Here is a 19,350-nt window from a genome sequence, read left to right on the forward strand (position 1 = left end):
GCGTTGATCACGCAAACAGCAAACATTAGATAATGTGCTGCCTTCTGTGAGGCATTGTGAGAAATATGTCTCGACTCTAGCACAGGGAAGTGCTTTAGATCGAAAACCTGTACCAGTGCCTGTACCATTACTATAGATACATAGCGTGCGCGCGTGTGTGTGTGCGTGTAACAACTCACATTAATAAGTATGCACTTAGTGGCTGAAGTGCGCACTGGGGGCCGGATTTTCGTACCCCCCTCTCCTTTACATATCGCTCCGCTTTAGTTCCGACTTGGAGAAATTAAAATATATAAAGCACTCCCCCAGGCTAAATCTACCGACGAAGATATTGGACGGGTCCTTAGCGTTGTGTCCATCTCAGATGTGTGGATTCCAGCGCGCTAGTGTACACGACAGAGCTGCGCGCCGGTGCGCTAGCAACCTCTGACACCGGTATACTACCTGTTGGATTCAAACAGTTTTTGCACCGACAGGAGATTCGCAAGACAGCATACTATAATAACGAACACATATTGCTATAGGTGTCTCGGGATCCGTATGGTCATGCGCCCCATAGCATAAAAATTTAGGTCACTCGAACTGAATTCGATGTTCAGGAAAGCCGTATATGGTAAGTGGAGTTCGTTTATAACGTTATCAGATTAAAATATATTTCTGCTGGCGCTTTTTTTATTACAACTGGTTGAGGCGGATGTAACCGCCAAGGCGTCACTCGAAGTCCCCGTGGGAATGCCTTCTCAGCACGATGGGTGGAAGCTGCGGTGGTCTGTGGTACGTGGGGTTTCTTCGCGGCTGCTGCTGCTCGGGTGCTCTGTTCAAGCGGGGTGAGGGCAGCTCCTGCGAACCAAGTAAGTGAATCGGTCTTGGCATCTTTCACTACTTTGCAAGAATTTTGCAAAGTGCATGTGGAACCTCATAAATATCGACTGAAATGACGACAAAGAGACCTGAAAACGTTGACTGTGCACATCTGCATTAGATACCAGCACATATGTCGCTTGGCTGTCCATGCATGTAGTGTTGCAAATGCATTACAGCATACCGCTGTTGAAATTTGTGCTTCAGTGAGATGAATTCATGCAGTTTGGGCAAAATGAATTTTCCGTTGACACTGCGGCTACTTATGCTATATGAAGAGTGCGACATTTACGTATCAGACAAGCTAAATGCCGAACACGTATACAGGCTGACGACCACCCTTTTCTGGCTGTAAAACGAGGCGAGTTACACGAAAGCGCGTCACTGAAGAGAACACGACTCGTGACCGTTTGCTACAAACTGTCAGCGTATAGAAAAATAAAAGAGAGCGGAGGAGTTCTGGGCATTGTCAAATTCCGCCATTGGTCAACTCTGATTGGTCCAGAGAGCTGCTACAGCTTCTTTGATTGGCTTAAGCGCCCCCATTACGAAATTTCATGGAGTTTCATGGAGCATATGGAGTTTCATGGAGTTCATGGAGTTTCATGGAGCATATTTTCAGGGAGTTTAAGAATTTCTCACCCAAGGCTTGCGTTCCTTGGGTACGCACACTATTCGTAAAAGCGTGCGTACACATGTAACCCAAGGCGTTGCGGATGCGTACACAAAGCTTCGCGTGCCCTATTCTAAAGCTGCCTAATCATGCCAAGCAGCACGCTTACATGAAAGCGTTTGCGGGCAATCTTGCCGTATAAATTCGAATGAAGGCGGGCACACCGACGCGTTCGGCTTTTTTAGAGAAGCCAAAAAGCGCTCCTTCTGAGACTCAGAACGTAAAACGATTGTCACGTCATCACCGCCAATGAAGATGCACGCTCACTTGTTTAACGTACTCAAATGTAGCATATTGTCTGTTAGTTCTTATTAATATTGTGTCTAACAAAGAAAAACGAGCCCTTAAAAAGTCATCTTCTTTCCTTCAAATGTAGCATAGTAGAATTAAGTATAACGACAACTCACCTTCGAAACCAAGACGTTCACTCGTGGTTTCCATCCTTCGGAATTTCTATACGCTTCCATAGTTTCCACAAATCTCACTATTTTCCGCAAGCGAAAGCGTTCGCCGAAGCTATCGCGCGAAACAAACACGTACCATCACCTTTTGCTTCGAATAACACTCGATCGAAACGAAATGCACGCGTTTAACCACCTCTGTTGAACGGCAATTTTAAATCATATCCATCAGCGTCTCAGCACGTGGTAACGTTGTAACGTCAGGGAACATGTAACGTGATGTCGGTGGAGAAGGAAGAGCAGAGCCTGGTCAACTGGTAGGCACACGGAGGGAACGTCACGTGATTTCTCTAGCCTTGGCAAGCTAACCTCCTCAGACTCCGCCCCTACGGCCTCCGCAGCAGAATGGCCGAATGACGACGCCAACTAAAGTAGACGCAACCAACGCAACCGTCCTTCTCCTTCCTGGACAACGCAATGCATGATGCGATGCACTTAACTTTAGTTTTTTGTAGGAGTGTTGTAGGCGTTCTGAATGAGTCTGATTAGTAACCCGCTGCCTGCGTCTCACTTCTTTGTATTTCTGTGCAATAAATATATGTATGGCATTGAGCTAGCCCATTCTGATAAGTCGACGTGCGATTTTTGGTTAATGTGCATCAAATAAAGTGTCAAGCCTTGCACTCGCACATATAGTTTGTCTTCGTGTGAAGCACAGGCTGCACACGTATAAATATAAATGTTTTGCGCCTTACACATACACATAAACACGGTGTTAGATATATACTCTCGAGATGAGCACCCTCGCGAGACGCGATCGACCGCCGCCGGCTTTGAAGTCCCTCATGTCTGCCGTTGTGGATAGTTGCGGTGAGGTGAGCGTTGGCCGGCGTCGGCAGTTTGATGGTGCTCGCTCGCTGTGTGCTTGTGCGCCGATGCGGTTCGTGCATCGTGCTTTGTAGCTCGAATACTTCCAGAACAAGTCCCGCAAGGCTGTTCCGGCTTGCAAAGAACGACAGGTGAGTCAGGGGCCCCCGAGAATTTTAAATTTTGCTTGCGTATATATACACGCACACATACAAACGCACGCATGAACGTACGTATGGTTGAACCCCCTCCCGAAAAAAATTTCTCGCTACGGCCCTGAGGTGAGCGTGCCGTTTGCGTCGCGGTTTTCATTGTGCCAATTCGTGTTCACGTTGTACGGATTAGCTCTTCTGCAGTGGGGCGCAACAGTTATTATTTTCAGATATAGCTGAGTTAAAGGGAGCACGATGTTAAGTTCATAGGCGTATTTACCAGGGTGCTAGGGGGCGTAATCACGTAATGAAATTTGTCCTATACGCTTCTGCTGCGAAGATTGTCCTGCGTGTCTCACGACAAAGTACTATTGGCTCTCTGCGGTGAGGGCTGCCTGGCGACGCTTTCGCGCCTTGCGCTCCAACATTGCAGAGGAGGATATATCGCTCAGCTGGGCCTCTGTAACATCACAGCAATTTGTCATGATTTTATTTTGTTCTGCCTGGCCTGAAATTTAGGTAATTGGCGACGCGAATAGGGGCGGGAACCAGTAAACGTTCTATAGCCCGATCAAACGCTCTCCCTTTTCAGGATATTTAGTTGCTTTCTTTGAAAACGAATAGCATCGCCACTGCTCCATATCCAAGCCGCTGCGAGTTGAGTGTGCAGAAGTGTCGAGTATTTTAGTTGTGCCTAGCCAGTAGAGCTAAACAGATTCCTACTTTAGTCTCCGATTAGCCTGCTTCACGTTGCTTATCATATGGTAGCCTGCAGCGGTCGCAGCGGCTTGTAACAAGGCAGTGGACTCGAGCACATTGAGAAGCCCAGCTTTCAAATTTGCCGCGTAACTCGATCTATACCTCACCAGGGATACGATCAGCGACCACGGTTTTCTGGACTAAGAAGGCTGCCCACCTGCCAAGGATTGTGTCTCTTCCTAATAATGTTTATTTCTCTCTCTACCACTCTGTCAGCAACGATGAGTTCACAGAGAGTTCTATACGCGCAAGAACAGATCTGAAAGTATCTATTATACACATATGAATTCATCTCGCCCGCTGCTATAAGTAGGCGCTGCCAAATGTGATTAACGGGCAGCCTTTTTGAATTGCGTCCAGAAAGAGACTGTCTGGCTATTACGAAAAAAAAAGTTATTGTTCAGCACAGTAATGCGCTGCTCATTGTGCACGCTTCATATTAACGCCGCGAGTTTTCGCAGGCTTGTGACGCCGCGTAATAAGGAGGCGATTTTATGGCACGCCGAAAAATTTTGACGAATAGCGAAGAACTAATGACCAATGAAAATAGTTTATTATTATTTTTTTTACGCAATCATGCGTGAGTGGTAATTACGCGGTGGATCACTTACGCGTCATTTGTTGCGTCGTGTTATAAGCAGATGCTGTGAGCATGACCCAGAAAATTTCGACCTATCATTGACAGCTAAAGACCTATCCGGAAGGAGACGATGCGGGGTAGCTTAACGTTATAATCGCCCACAATTTTTCAAAGAAAATTTGAGCTTACCCAGTTTACGTAGGCGTATTTACTTGGAGGAGCCGAAGGGGAGGAGTAAAAGGCCACTTCACCGCTTTCCCGTCCACCCCCCACCCAAGCTGGGAAAAGTAGGAGGGCAAGGAACGACCCCTAAAACACACATAAACTCGTAGCCATTTTTAATCTTATAACTATATACACAACCAGCTCAATGTGGTTTCCATAAATATTAATCGACTGAACTTGGCCCTCTTCTTTAGAAAGACTTTATATTAGAAGGTTCTGATACTCGGCTTATCCTGAAGACCTCTGCAAAGTACATACCTTGCTTTGTCAGTTTGTCACCCACATGTTTTGTTTAATAAGTGAGAAAAGAGCCATAGCAAGTTCTTCCTACTCATCGTATTTACAACGCCAAAATGAGACTGCGAAGTTTGCAGATGGAATGCTCAGATGAAGATCAGGTTAAATGTGGCTGTACTTTTTAAACTTCACGGTAATATTCCGAAAATGTTATTAAAAACTGCTGTGTTGTCGCGGTATAGGGCGGCCCAGCCTGATCTGTTTGTGCAGATTCCTCCTTGATTTAAAACAGTTTTGAAAAGCAAATCGTTTAATCATCTCTATGAATATACAAAATCACATCAAATTCAGTGAAAATGTACATCTCTCTCTCTCTCTCTCTCTCTCTCTCTCTCTCTCTATATATATATATATATATATATATATATATATATATATATATATATATATACACACACACACACGTACGGCGGACAGAGTGTCAACGTTTCCTGAAATGAATTCAATAAAATGCGGCCATTATTGTCTTGTATGTGGAATTCATTTTGTCATGTTCTGGCACATACATGTGCGCGCAGTTGTGGACAAGAGTGCGTGCGTGCGTGCGTGCACGCACGCACGCACGCACGCACGCACACACACACACACACACACACACACACACACACACACACACACACACACACACACACACACAAACAAGAATGGCCGCCATCTCGCTCTGCGAACGTGCATGTCAGAGAAGCTGTATCGAACAGCACAGATGCTGACTTGAGGGGGAGGGAGGGTAGTACGTTCTACTATTACTTTAGAGTAATGGTAGTGATAATCGCTTTGTGGTCGCTGTGGTAGACCGTGATTGGTTCCACGGCCATTTTCAGCGACACGAATCTGTTCCTTTCGTTGAGCACTGTATTCGCGCTGTTCTTCAGGTGCCTTTAATTTCCGTGGTCTACCATGGCAGTCTTAGAATGAACTGAATGAGGTGCTAGACGGATGCTCTCTTTTATATATGAAAGCGGGATAAGGATGGGCCATTTGACGTCATTCGAAGCTCTCGTGTGAAGTGCAATGAAGCTGCAACCTAATCTTTACCGGGAACGCGTGGGAGGTAGTTCCCATTGTTCACAGGCGCCTTATCATCCATCATGCGGTTTTGATGCTTGTTTTGTGGTTTTCTTTGCTGAAGCGAATACGTACTGAGCTCTATGTTGTATGCCTGATTGTAAATTTATGCCATTTGCCTTCAATTGTTAAAGGGCCCCTAAACCACCCAGAGGTCGAAATTTAGTTGTGGCATTGCAGTTGTGCACGAGTCTACAGCGAACGCGTTCGTCGGCTCGTCTGTCCACCTCTCCGAATGGCCTTCCTCAGCGTACTAGGTAAAAACACATGGAGCGCGCGCATGTGCTAAATTGGCGGCGAGATCGAGCAGAGTCGGCACCTAGCGGCGAGCGGACGAAACTCCGCGGTGTGGATGTCTCCTTGCGTCGTCTGCTACCCACACCGTGTTCGCATGTGTGCGTACGTCATGCGTCGTCAGATTACAGCTTATTCCGTTGTGCTAGCACAGTATTAAATGCTTGTACGTATGCCTGCACGATATACATAAGCATTTCGCCTTACGAGACTTGTATGCACTCTAATAAGTGAGTACACGCCCGAGTCGGTACGGCGCTAGGTCTAACCGTCGTACCGTCCATTCGCCAAAATCATTTCAATGTGGGTACCGCTTTCTCGTTCAAGCACGTCACATAGTTCATTCAGCGTCGTCCTATAAACGAAAAAAAAAGTACTAAATGTCGAGGTGTGAATGCAGAATTTTAGGGACACCATCTCGTGATGTGTTGGCGATTTGGAAATCCTTGTGATACCGCAAAGCTTGAACTAGCGTCTGCAGAGGATGGTTGGCGATAAAAAAAACCTGAAGCCACGCATTTCTACAGCAATACGCGTATTCATGCAAACAGAAAAGCAGAGAGCACAAAGTTCTACTTCATCTAATTACGCAGAAATACAGGTTTTCTTTCTTTGTAGCCGCTAGAGCAAGAAGTAAATACTTCAATGGCTCGGTCGCGCGACACAGTTTATATTGTGGTATAGGCAAAACACAATTTAAACACGTGCAAATAAAGCAAGAAAAAACGTCGAGCACGGGGCAAAACACGAATGTGACTGAAGGCCAGTACCCCATTGATTGGCAGATTGCACTTCTCTCACAATTAATAGGTACGTTAGGACGGCTGCGTGCATTGATGTGGCAATGGAGGGCACATACATCACCATTAGGCTGCAGTCAACGCGCTTTACTTGCCAACAATCGACTCAAACCGCATACGGCGAAGCGTGGCTGCGTACATTTGTATACGCGCCGCCGACCGCCTATCCACACAAACGCGGCGACGGTGCTGCCACCTATAGCCCAATCTAGCGGCGAATAGCAGAGGAGCACGCGAGGGCGAGCGTCTACATGTTGGAGGATCAGGGGCCCTTTAAGCTGGAGTTCTGTGTTTACGCCACGAAATTTTCCAACCAACGCGAGGTATATAGCTTCGCTGTGAAACGCCGCGCACCGTGTACACGAAATAAAACACGAAAAGCAAAAAAACAAACAAAAAATAAACGGTGCGCGCGGCAGGAAAGCGGGGAGGCGCCGCGTGGCTGCTGCATAAAAGAAAACCACTTGCTTTCCTTTCTCTGGTGCTACTGCACTTGTTGCCATGACGACGTACACCGTGTGCACCACCATACTGAATCCTGCGCATCCGCAAAATCCGTAATTGAAGGGGCACTTGGCGCTGCAGCCTCTGAATTAAGGCATTCAATGGCAGCTTACAGAGATTCACCTCCCTGGTAAGATCGCGTTTTTAGATGCGAAGCAGCTTTTGCGCTGGGCTTTGTCCGTAGTTCCATTGGCGACCGTCCGCTTTCTAAAACCTACCATAGCCATCCGTAAAATATTGAGCGCTCGCTCGCCCCAAGGAGAAGTCATCTTCGTCTTGTTCTTCGACCGCCTTGATGATGATACGTGCAGAGCACTTCAAGGGCCCGGGCTGCCGTATGCTGTCCTAGCTTGGCGTAACGCAGACAAAACCACGTGTGCTGGCACGCGCTAGCGCGCTCGGGCCTGTGTAAGGGGCTGGGTAAGACGCTGCGGCCTCTCCCCCTTACGCTCTCTCTGCAATCACGTTATGGCGTCGGGGAACGAGATTCTGCAGACGCGCGATGAACCCGCGTGGCGTGCTCCAACAAGAGTTCGGGACGAGTAACAGCAACAGCAACTACAGTGATTTCATGGTGTGCTCCACATGCAAGGTCGCGTTAAACATCGGGCAAGGTGCCCGTAATGAACGAAACTTTAAGTCGACCCATGGGCTCTTTCGCATCCCCACATGGTTCCCTTTAGCGGGAGATGGTGAAATTTTTTTGCACACTTATATTGCTTATATATATACGCTACGGGGAAGCCACGCCTCCGCAAATGTTTTAACGCGATAGCGCTAGAGAGCTCGTTTCGCAGAAATGCCACCGTCGGCGTCGCTACATCGCTTGTGACTGTGAGCGAAAAATCGTCCGTGACCGAAAAATCGAGAAAGATGCAAATAAAATAAACAAGCATAATCTTTTGTCACCATTGAGGATCGAACCCTGGCCGTTTGTGTGGCAAACAGGTGTCCTACCACAAGGCCACAATGCTACCTGCAACCATAGAGTTCCTGCAACTGCTTCGGAAAAAAAAACAGTACATAAATGTCATGTAGTGGAAGGAGTCTCCTTAATGCATTTTGTTCGGCAGGTGTCACGACGAAAATGAGCCCATTCGGCGATTTGTAGGCGCATTGGCGAGGCCATCAAACTACGTTTTTTGCGCGACGCTATGCTTCGAAAAAAGCCGGGATAGTGCAGCCATCGCCGCTAAAAACACACACGAACTTTTTAAGAGCTCCAAAAATGGACAACTATGCCCATCTAGCGGAAAACACATCAAGCCAACGTCTCATTTTATGGCCTTCGAGATGGCGAGCGCGCGGCGTCCTCGCCATCTCGGAGGCCATGCTCCTTTCTAGAGGAGGCGTTGATCACGCAAACAGCAAACATTAGATAATGTGCTGCCTTCTGTGAGGCATTGTGAGAAATATGTCTCGACTCTAGCACAGGGAAGTGCTTTAGATCGAAAACCTGTACCAGTGTCTGTACCTTACTATAGATACATAGCGCGCGCGCGTGTGTGTGTGCGTGTAACAACTCACATTAATAAGTATGCACTTAGTGGTTGAAGTGCGCACTGGGGGCCGGATTTTCGTACCCCCCTCTCCTTTACATATCGCTCCGCTTTAGTTCCGACTTGGAGAAATTAAAATATATAAAGCACTCCCCCAGGCTAAAATCTACCGACGAAGATATTGGACGGGTCCTTAGCGTTGTGTCCATCTCAGATGTGTGGATTCCAGCGCGCTAGTGTACACGACAGAGAGCTGCGCGCCGGTGCGCTAGCAACCTCTGACACCGGTATACTACCTGTTGGATTCAAACAGTTTTTGCACCGACAGGAGATTCGCAAGACAGCATACTATAATAACGAACACATATTGCTATAGGTGTCTCGGGATCCGTATGGTCATGCGCCCCATAGCATAAAAATTTAGGTCACTCGAACTGAATTCGATGTTCAGGAAAGCCGTATATGGTAAGTGGAGTTCGTTTATAACGTTATCAGATTAAAATATATTTCTGCTGGCGCTTTTTTTATTACAACTGGTTGAGGCGGATGTAACCGCCAAGGCGTCACTCGAAGTCCCCGTGGGAATGCCTTCTCAGCACGATGGGTGGAAGCTGCGGTGGTCTGTGGTACGTGGGGTTTCTTCGCGGCTGCTGCTGCTCGGGTGCTCTGTTCAAGCGGGGTGAGGGCAGTTCCTGCAAACCAAGTAAGTGAATCGGTCTTGGCATCTTTCACTACTTTGCAAGAATTTTGCGAAGTGCATGTGGAACCTCATAAATATCGACTGAAATGACGACAAAGAGACCTGAAAACGTTGACTGTGCACATCTGCATTAGATACCAGCACATATATGTCGCTTGGCTGTCCATGCATGTAGTGTTGCAAATGCAGTACAGCATACCGCTGTTGAAGTTTGTGCTTCAGTGAGATGAATTCATGCAGTTTGGGCAAAATGAATTTTCCGTTGACACTGCGGCTACTTATGCTATATGAAGAGTGCGACATTTACGTATCAGACAAGCTAAATGCCGAACACGTATACAGGCTGACGACCACCCTTTTCTGGCTGTAAAACGAGGCGAGTTACACGAAAGCGCGTCACTGAAGAGAACACGACTCGTGACCGTTTGCTACAAACTGTCATCGTATAGAAAAATAAAGAGAGCGGAGGAGTTCTGGGCATTGTCAAATTCCGCCATTGGTCAACTCTGATTGGTCCAGAGAGCTGCTACGGCTTCTTTGATTGGCTTAAAGCGCCCCCATTACGAAATTTCACCATATGGCGGAATTTGACAGTGTGCAGAAAAGCACCCAGGTTGAATTGACCGACCCAACTACAGTGTAGCCCAAATATGAGCGCCGACGAGTGTGCTCACCCTGCGCAGCACCGTGTTGGCAAGGATGAGAACGATGGACACGATCGCCGACACCGCTGGTATGGCCACAAAGACGAAGACTGGTATGAAGCCTGCGTGACGGAAAGAAGATGTGAGCGTCACTGTACCAAGCAGCATACATCGAGTTTCATTGAAAGCGCCTGATCCCAGCCGCGCGGTCGCATCGCATTTCTACGGAGGTGAAGTGTTCGAGGCCCGTCATTGCACGGTTACAGGTTGTCGAAGTAACTGCATAGTTAAAGGTCGCAACGCCATAACTGTTCTGGCAGCGCAATAAACGGTTTAACATACCATAGGCGCCTCTCTGCTTCTTCTGGGTGCTGAACTTCTGCATGCAGTATTGGCGTGCGATCCTGCAGTGTGCGTACGTGAGACGTTTGCTGATGTCACCTTCCGGCAAACTCTCTGCTTGCGCTAACTCATTCGTGGAAACGTGACCCCCCATGGGTGTGGTTGGGAGGTCACCCCCCCCCCCCCCTTTTCCTTGAAAGAAATTGCTGGCTACGCCCCTGCTTCGTTCTTCTGCGGTAGTCGTTCCCTTTAACAGTGGACCGGACTGCGCGTATGAAACACGCGCCAAAGTTGCGTATACGGCTAAAGAAAAAGATGCGTGCGGGTTCACTTACTCGGGTTGATGAGCACGATGGGCTGCGACTTGAGGGGACGGCTGAAGAGTCTCTCGGTCTTGTTGGCATCCAGCCATCGGTAGGCGCGCATGCTGAACACATACTTGGTGAATGCCTGCAGGTGTCGAAGAGCGATCGACGAGCCACTCACGTCCGTCGAGCAGTTCTCGTACGCCGGCGCGACGGTAGCACCGGCAACGACGGCGGTGACAGCGTGGTGGCTGCCTTCGTCGGAGCCGCCGCACCAGCTCACCACGTAGCCGTCACTCGTGTCGTCCTGGGGCCACCAGTAGAGCCAGATCTCCGACCAGCTTTTCACAACGCCCGTCGAGAAGCAAGGTCGGTCGGGCGCTGTGATTTTTTTGGAGACGACGGTCAGAGACCGAATTCAGATACATTTTCCTTTCTAAAACCGAGCTTCCTTGTTTGTTTCCGACAGCGCTGCACGCGTATTTGATACGCGTAACCTTACCTCCTAATTTGCGTGCTAGAATTACAATATACGCAGTTTCAATAGTCAATTAATTCAACGTATGCCCTCAATAAGCCGAATCCCACAAAAAAGCTTTTCGTCCGTGACACATCTATTCGCTATTTACCTCGTTACATATGTACAAGTGTAATATCTAACGTGACAAGAAGCAGAAAACACCGGTGGATGTGCCTGTCGTAACTTTCGCGGCACTACCAATATGTGTTATCGCATAATCATCGGCATACAGGCAGACAATGTGCTTCGTATTCCTCTTTTCTCAATAAAGTCGCAAACCTTTCGTCCTTTCGCTACATATACTACCATCTCTGCAGTGCTTTACATATATAGGGAAACACTCGTTATATAGGTCACTGGTACCTCTTGCACTACTTATTCCGCGTTTGGCCGAGTCTTAGAAGAAAGACGGCTGGTGGTTAAACGTATACCGCTTAATGCTTCAGCCATTTCGCAAGAGCCACCACTAGAGTTCCCCGTGGCAAAAGAGGACTACATTTGCCGCCCGTTGGGGTGCCTTTCCGATCGCGTCATCGCCCCCCTCGCACTCGTTGACATCCGGGCATTCCTTCACTGCGTCGCCTGGTATTTGGCATCGTCGTCGTCCGTGCCGACACCGACTGAAGTTCAGCCTCTCCTCATTGCACCTTGCATTTCTGTAGCTTTCGAAATCGCCGCACTTCTTCGAGGTTTGCAAGATATAAAACAGGTATACAACTGGCACGCGAACTGAAGAGGCAGACGCACCCAGCCTTTTGCTTCGAAAGTTTTTCTGGTACAACGTGGTGCCGTCGTGGCGGCGCATATAGATGGCGATGCGGAACCGCCACAGGTCGGTGGGCACCAGGAACTGGCCGCTGGCCCCGGGCACCTGCTCCTCGAAGCACTCCATGTAGCAGTTGCCCTCCGAGGCGCACACCTTGGCCGTGAACGTCTGGTCGGCAGCCCGCGCACCGCGCCACCGAACGCCCACCGCGAAGTCAGACTGGGCCACCGGCTCGAACTTCAGGACTGTGAACGTGCAGGGCGCGGCGACACAAGGAAGTCACTACAGCCGGATATAACTTAAAGGGACACTAAAGAGAAACAATGAATTGGTTTAGATTGATAAAGTGTGCTCGGAGAACTCTTGTGTAGTTTATTTCACCACCATAGGTTTATTATTAGAGGAGAAAACCAAGTTCAAAGTTTCATTTTTAAATTTCGTGCTGAACTTTGTAATTCGTGACGTAAAAGGTTTCAAAGAGCATTTAACGTATTTTGGCGCCACTGGCTCGACGAAGTTTCCACAAACTCGTTATGTCAAGTCTCTGGCCCCCTCAGAGGACAATGTACTTCGATTTAACCGATTAGGAATTACGTAGGCCCAAGCAGGCGCCGTCAAAAATATGTGACGTCACGGCAAATGGTGCCGGAATTCCAAGGTGGCGTTGCCACCTGTATTTTCTTTTTGCGCGTTTTCTCGCTTATTAAGCGTCTTCTCGCAGCAAGCGTGGTGTTTTTGGTATCGTGAAAGACTACTTTACTAATGCGAGAAAAATCGTTTTGCTCTTTAGTGTCCCTTTAAGAACTCAACACACGTACATGAAGGGTGGAAACTTGGGCATGTTGGCAGATCATAATAAACAGGAGAACTGCGCAACAAACAAAGACTAGCGAAGAAGAACAAACACACAGCGCTCAAGACACCATTCATACACCACTATCTCGCCTTTACCCAGGCATCAATGTCCCGTTTTGCCTTTACTACAAGTTTGGTTTCGCCATCTTCGACCGTTACACCATTCTTCCTGTTTCAGGAACCTCCATTGCCTCCGAAAGCTCATCTAGATCAGAGATGAAAAATAGCGGGGTGCCGGCAGATAATTTTAACTTAGATAATGTCTGTACTGCACTTTGATATCTATATGTTCGCCTGTTGGCCCTATAATGATACAGCCGGTACTCAACTCGTATATGTCACAGGTCAGCTCTTCATCCTCTCTCCACGCAAATGGCTGTCTTTCCAAGATTGTCGAGTTGGCGAAGGACGATATAGCAAGTCGGGCATATATCTGCGCCCTTCAACAGCCTCAAGATGTTCACTAAAAAAAAGCGCGCTTTTGTGGTCTGTCTTGTCCGCAACAGTGACTGGCATGCGCATATCGGTATGGACGTCGGCAGTTTTTTGTCTTGGGGGTGCAAACCCGTGTTAAAAGGCGGGAAGCATTGGGGGGGGGGGGGGGGGGGCAGTGTTGGTGTGGCTCGGGGAGGGTATGTGCCCCTTTTGCACTCCCCTGCCGATGCTCATGCATATCAGCGCACCATAGCTTTCCTGACGGTACACAAACGAGCACAGAGCGTCAAATAAATGAAGTGTATATAAACTTTGATGACAGTTATCCTCGTGGACAAGACAAGCCCACTTGCTCATGTTCATGTATACAAAACCTTGCCCCATGAAAATCTATCCATGTGTGTTACTAACTTTAGTGTTTTATAAGTTGGACCAGCCACTAGCCATGTAGACTATCGGTCGAAATATTTTGTGCGCATTTTCGCTAATTATGTGAGTAAAAGCCGACTTGATTTGAAAGGAGTAAAAATGTTTCTAGAGCGCTCATAGGGCCTGCTCACGGGGGTCCCTCGTCCAAAGCGACGTGCAGAAGGTCCTGTTGCTGAAGCCACCCACGCAGTGCCGGCACACGTCCACACCGCAGAAGGTCAGGTTCGTGTTTCCCGGGAAGTCGCCCAGCACGTCCGCCGTCGTGTTGTCGATCAGCCGGCATTGGATGGTGGCCCCCGCCGTCGATTCGGCAAGGGGCAGCGACGGCAGCCGCGCGGGGATCACGAAGGCGTCGCGCCGCTGTGGCGATGCCTGCAATTTTGACGATTTGTGATTACGAAATGGGAGCAGAGGAGTACTGTGAAGTCACGTCTGCATACTTAGCAGGGACTCTAACCACCATTTTTCACATATACGACTTTCAAGTGTGCTGCGAATTACAGGGCCATGTTCCAGTAAGTAGGTCTTCTAAAACGTGTCTCTTACAGTTCGGGGGGGTCTTTACTGGAACTCCAGATTTTGGAAACAGATATGAAAATGGGGCTGCAGGCTTAGGATTTCTGCCAAATAGACATCACTTGGCTTCATTTTCGTTATTAGAACATGAGCATGTGACCTAATGGCGATAATAAAATGTTGATTTGTGGTATTTTTTTCGTTCGGTAATTTTCGCTTCCACAGAGCCGATCTGAAAGCAGACGCTCTATTTAAAAAGCTGGGATTCTACCTAATGAGGACCACCACTGCATTCGAGCGTGTACTGCGCCGCATGATATACTATAGGCTACATGTGGCGCGGTTACGCGTGCTTTATTTTTTGTAACACTTACATTTATGTGTGTTTTTCTGCTTATCCTTTCACTTCCGTTTGTCCGCCGAGGTGGATCAGTGGTTACGGTGCTCGGCTGCTGACCCGAATGTCGCGGGTTCGATCCCGGCCGCTGCGGTCGCATCTCGGTGGAGGCCCGTGTATACTGTGCGATGTCAGTGCACGTTAAAGAACACCAAATGGTCGAAATTTACCGGAGTAGGAGGACAAAGCGTTTATTGAGAAGGAAAAATAAATAGCAGGAGGGGGAAATGCCAAGGGTGCGTTCCCCATTCCAGGACATCAGCGACCGCCGCGCCCTCCACTGCGGCGTGCCTCATAATCATATGGTGGTTTTTGCACGTAAAACCACAGTTCTTATTTCACTTCCGTTCTTGATTTCTCGCGTAGTGCATATTTTAAGGCCCTTATTGTATATATATTTGTTGTTTATATCGCGCGTTCCTCATTATACCTTTGTTTGTATATTCTTACGTTGTTCCTTATTTAACTGCTTGTTCTGTTCCTACAAGCAAATAACTGTCTGCCGTAGAGTGTACTAGTCTGTCTCGGCATCGCCACACGTGCGCTCCGCACGGATGGACCGTCGAACGAAGCCCTTGAGAGCGTCGGAGGCGTAAGCGTCAATGGAAGCCTGCGAGTAGGCCGTGGCACCACTGTTGGGCGATGGGCCTCACTCACGTAGTGTGTGAAATTATTGCAGGTCGTCAAAAGTAACGCGAAGTCCGACATTACGGCATGTCTTATAACCATATCGCAGTTTTGGCCTGTAAAACCCATAAAAACTACTGGCGCTACTAACAACTGTTTGTTTCAGTCACACTCACCGACTTTATTATGCAGTACATTTTGTTATAGTGTTGCGCATATGCAACATCACGTTTTTGCACCATACTCTTTTAGTGATCATGGATAGCCAATTAGCCCAACAGTCTGTTTTGCTAAGCTCCATGTCTTCAGCCCTCCGGCAGGCTGCGCCGTTCATGCATTTTAGTGGCTGAGGAAAATGAAGAAGAGTAGATGGGCTGAGAAGGTTTTCAGGTATTTGTATAGAAAAAGCGTTGACACACAGTGGAGAAAAAGAACTAGGAGGCTCACCAGTAAATATACGGCTGGCAGTGCGGGCGATATGGCAACAAGGAGCATTAAGCGGAAGGTCAGAGAGGCGGAGAGGACTTATTGGATGACAGCGATGGAAAAGAAGCCGGCTCTGAGTAACTACCGAAAAGGAAAAAAAACGAAATAAGGAAGGAAAGGTTTTATGATAATTCAAGGGGAAGCGCTTTACTGTTTGAAGCAAGGTCGGGCTGCCTTACAACGCGTAGTTATAAAGCGAGATTCAGTAACGAAGAAGGACAATGCACATGCTGCGGGGGAACTAAGGAAACGATGGAACATGTACTGATTGAATGTGGTGATATTCACCCAGGTATCCGTGTGGGCAGGAGTCTACATGAAGCCTTGGGTTTTAGGGACAACAATGGAAAGCTGAACACGCCCGCGATAGAAATAAGTAAGAGATGGTTAGAGTATTGGTGGCAGAAAAGTAGAGATAAAGTACAAAAATAAATAATTGGGGGGAAAAAAAGGTCATTCTGCCTTAAGAGGCAGAGAGAAGGACCGTGAATTTATATTTTTTGGTATAATAACATAGATTTAATCAATGTAGATAAGGCATTAGGACAACATGAAACAAGGAAGTTTTTTCTTTTTTTTCTCTTTCGAGCCTGGTGGCAGACATGTCACCGCCCCGTTATAAAGGGGACGCTCATAGCATCCATCCATCCATCCGAGTGCTGTCAGTAGCAATATCATCACTCACTCTTTGCACTCTGCAATGAAATAAAGAAGCGACTACTGTACGTACAACTGGCCTCGAGCTAAAGGTTATATTGGCTCAGCACAATCTGCACGCCGCATACCTGCGCCAGCTCGGCGTTGCCGAAGCACCCGGCGAACGAGTCGCGCACGTGGCACAGCGCTCCCCTGCGGCTGGCGCTGCAGTTGAAGGCGCCGAAATGGCGACTCATGGCCGCCGACGGGCCGTAGCAGAGGCAGAACCTGTCGGCCTTCGGGTTACTGCGTCGCTTCCAGAGGTACAAGATCGACTTGTTCATGAACAGGAATTCGTGGACTTCGAAAAGGTTCGAAGTAGTACTCCCCGGTCCCGGCAACTGCGCAAGAGGCACAAACGATGGACCTTTACTGCGGCAGCCGTTAATAACAGACTGCATAGGTTTTCGTTGCAAACATATGCAATAAAACACGCTGCCGCTGCTATATATGAGAAGTCGAGTAGGAAATATATGAGAAGTCGAGAGAAATTTAACTCTTCCTTGACGATGTTAGTGCCGTTCGCTGCGTATTGTTCAGACCGAAAACTGAAAAAAAAAAACAAAAAGAAAACAATGGTCTATGAAAGAAAGACGAAGTGCTGCAGAAATAACTGTCGTTAGGTCCTTATAAGTCATATCTGCAAAGATGCAGCTGTTTTGTAGCGAAACTTGCCACGAAACAGCTATAACGAAGTCAATAAACGCGGGTAAATTACTGAGAGAACAGTCGGTCTCCATTTTCACAGGCACCCGCAGAAGACAGGAGTGTACTTTTGAACACTCGTTTGTCGCTTAGGTCAACGATTTGTCAGACGGAAATCCAACGCGCCCTAGTCTTTCAACCAATCGTCACAGATATTTAATGATGGACGCGGGATTCGTCGATTGCACCGGAGTAAAAATGCTGAGGCCATGGCTTACTTACTGAGGAAAGGTAAAGCAGCACGGTTGCGAGAGCGGTGCGCATCTTACTGAAATGAGAAGGAAGAAACGTGACACAGGGAGAGATTATAGGGCAGACTTAAACAATCGAGCTACACAAAGGTAATGAGAACGCCTTCTAACCTGCAGTTCTTGCTGGCGAATGGAGGAAAAATACGACGTTGGATCGCGCAGCGCGTAGGCTTCTTCTGCCTCTTCGTCGCCCCGTGCACTGTGCACGTGCCCGATATAAGAGCTCAGCAGTGCACGGGTGATTCTACGTATAAGCAAGGTACAGCGTTCTCAAGCAACAACAGCAAATGCACACGTAAACTTCTATTACCGGTAAAGAAAATCAGCATATAAGTCGTCTATCCAAACAGCGGATCTGATCCGCAGCATCTGATCGAGGTACACATTGGAAACTCCCGCTTTATGTTCTACGTCATGAGGCGCCTTCTTCCAGCCATTGAAACATGAATTGCCTGTAACTCTTACTTAATATATAACCTTTGGATTCCTGCTGAAAAATGCTCGCAAGCAGGGCACATGGGTTTTGCAGCTATGCACAAAGAGCACACTGAATTCTCGGAAAGGGGGTGCACGTTGCCGAATGCGGTAAAAAGAGCGACTGGATCTAGCAATTATTGCGTATAACATGTATGTGTCGGTCCTTTAAAACTTTTCGTGCGTACCTTAATTCCCGAGCTTTGCTGGCCTTGGCTGCTGCGGCTGTCACGCCGAATAGCTCAATCGAAGAAAATAAAAGAAATACGTGCCTGAAGGTAGAGTAGAGTAGAGCATGAGAACCTCGAACTTGTGGCACATACCCACGCGGGTACCCATACCAAGAACCGGGTTCTTTTAAGGTAGAAGCTATAGTCTAGTAACGTTGGGTAGAACCGGACCTATGTTTTGATTCTTCTTCTCCTCAGTAAAAGGGGGAAAAATAATTATGGCAGCTTCGTACTACTGGTGCCAAGCTTGCAGAAAGAACGCAGCTGGGTAGCCTTCCTTGTTGTTCTTTATATTTTTTTCTTTCTTTGTTCCATTTCTTCGTCTTCCTCTCTGTTTCTTGTATCTGTTTTTGTACCTGGCGCTTTCTATTTCTTTCTTTCTGTTTATTTCGTTCTCTCTCTTTCTTTGTGTTTCTCTATTTCCCTTTCGGTCTTGCTCTCTGTTTTTTTTCCATCTCTTTTTCGTGTTTATTTTTTTCTTTCTCTCTCTTTCTATGTCTTTCTCTGTATTTCTACCTTTTTATGTCTTTATTCCCTTTATTTCTCTCTAATTTTCTCTTTCTCTTTCTGTCGCTTTCTTTCTTTTCCTCTCTTCTTCTCCCTCCCTCCCTCCCTCTCTCTCTCTCTCTCTCTCTCTCTCTTTCTCTCTCTCTCTCACGTGTTTCACGTGCTCCACTTCGCCGAGCAGAGTTTTCCTTTAACCCTCGCACCTGCTGTACTCGGCAGTGGGGCTTGCCCAATTCCTGTGGCGCATACACACCTGTGGTTTACTGCGGACACTAAAGATTTTACGGCCCGCCTAAATCAGCTCCGCAGTTAAAAAAAAAAGAATAGCGTATGCACGCGAAGAACGTGCGCTCGCGCAAGCTCCAGTTTAGTCACAGACACTGGAATGAAACGATCGAATAATATCCAACCTTGCCTCTGTACTTCACTTCGTACTTCTCTCTGCGTGCACTTACTTCCTCTACATCAATTTTCATTCCACAAATATG

At 47.7% G+C, this 19,350-nt stretch overlaps 1 protein-coding gene across 4 annotated transcripts; it reads right to left on the bottom strand.

The window, feature by feature from the left end:
- Positions 1-568: 568 nt before the first annotated feature.
- On the bottom strand, positions 569-17,669 carry LOC119385126 (uncharacterized). Of its 4 annotated transcripts, none has more exons than XM_037652657.2 (7): positions 17,623-17,669; positions 16,785-17,036; positions 14,105-14,345; positions 12,236-12,499; positions 10,999-11,349; positions 10,352-10,443; positions 636-840 (listed from the first exon to the last, which is right to left on the bottom strand). In XM_037652657.2, the coding sequence occupies exons 1-7, from the start codon at positions 17,662-17,664 to the stop codon at positions 712-714; spliced, it is 1,371 nt and encodes a 456-aa protein (XP_037508585.1). In that variant the 5' UTR covers positions 17,665-17,669; the 3' UTR covers positions 636-711. The 4 variants fall into 4 exon arrangements, with proteins under 4 accessions (XP_049269472.1, XP_049269473.1, XP_037508585.1 ...); XM_037652658.2 differs by lacking the exon at positions 636-840 and adding an exon at positions 9,398-9,669; XM_049413515.1 differs by lacking the exon at positions 10,352-10,443 and having other exon boundaries at positions 569-840.
- Positions 17,670-19,350: the final 1,681 nt, after the last annotated feature.

This window comes from Rhipicephalus sanguineus, chromosome 3 (assembly GCF_013339695.2).
Source record: "Rhipicephalus sanguineus isolate Rsan-2018 chromosome 3, BIME_Rsan_1.4, whole genome shotgun sequence".
NCBI lineage: Eukaryota > Metazoa > Arthropoda > Arachnida > Ixodida > Ixodidae > Rhipicephalus > Rhipicephalus sanguineus.

Coding starts and splice junctions, on each gene's coding strand:
- LOC119385126 (XM_037652657.2), bottom strand. CDS start 17,664: ATGCGCACCGCTCTCGCAACCGTGCTGCTTTACCTTTCCTCA. Junction 11,350..12,235: donor CTTTCGAAGCAAAAGGCTGG/GTGCGTCTGCCT, acceptor AAAAAATCACAG/CGCCCGACCGACCTTGCTTC. Junction 10,444..10,998: donor CATCGTGCTCATCAACCCGA/GTAAGTGAACCC, acceptor TCCGTCACGCAG/GCTTCATACCAGTCTTCGTC.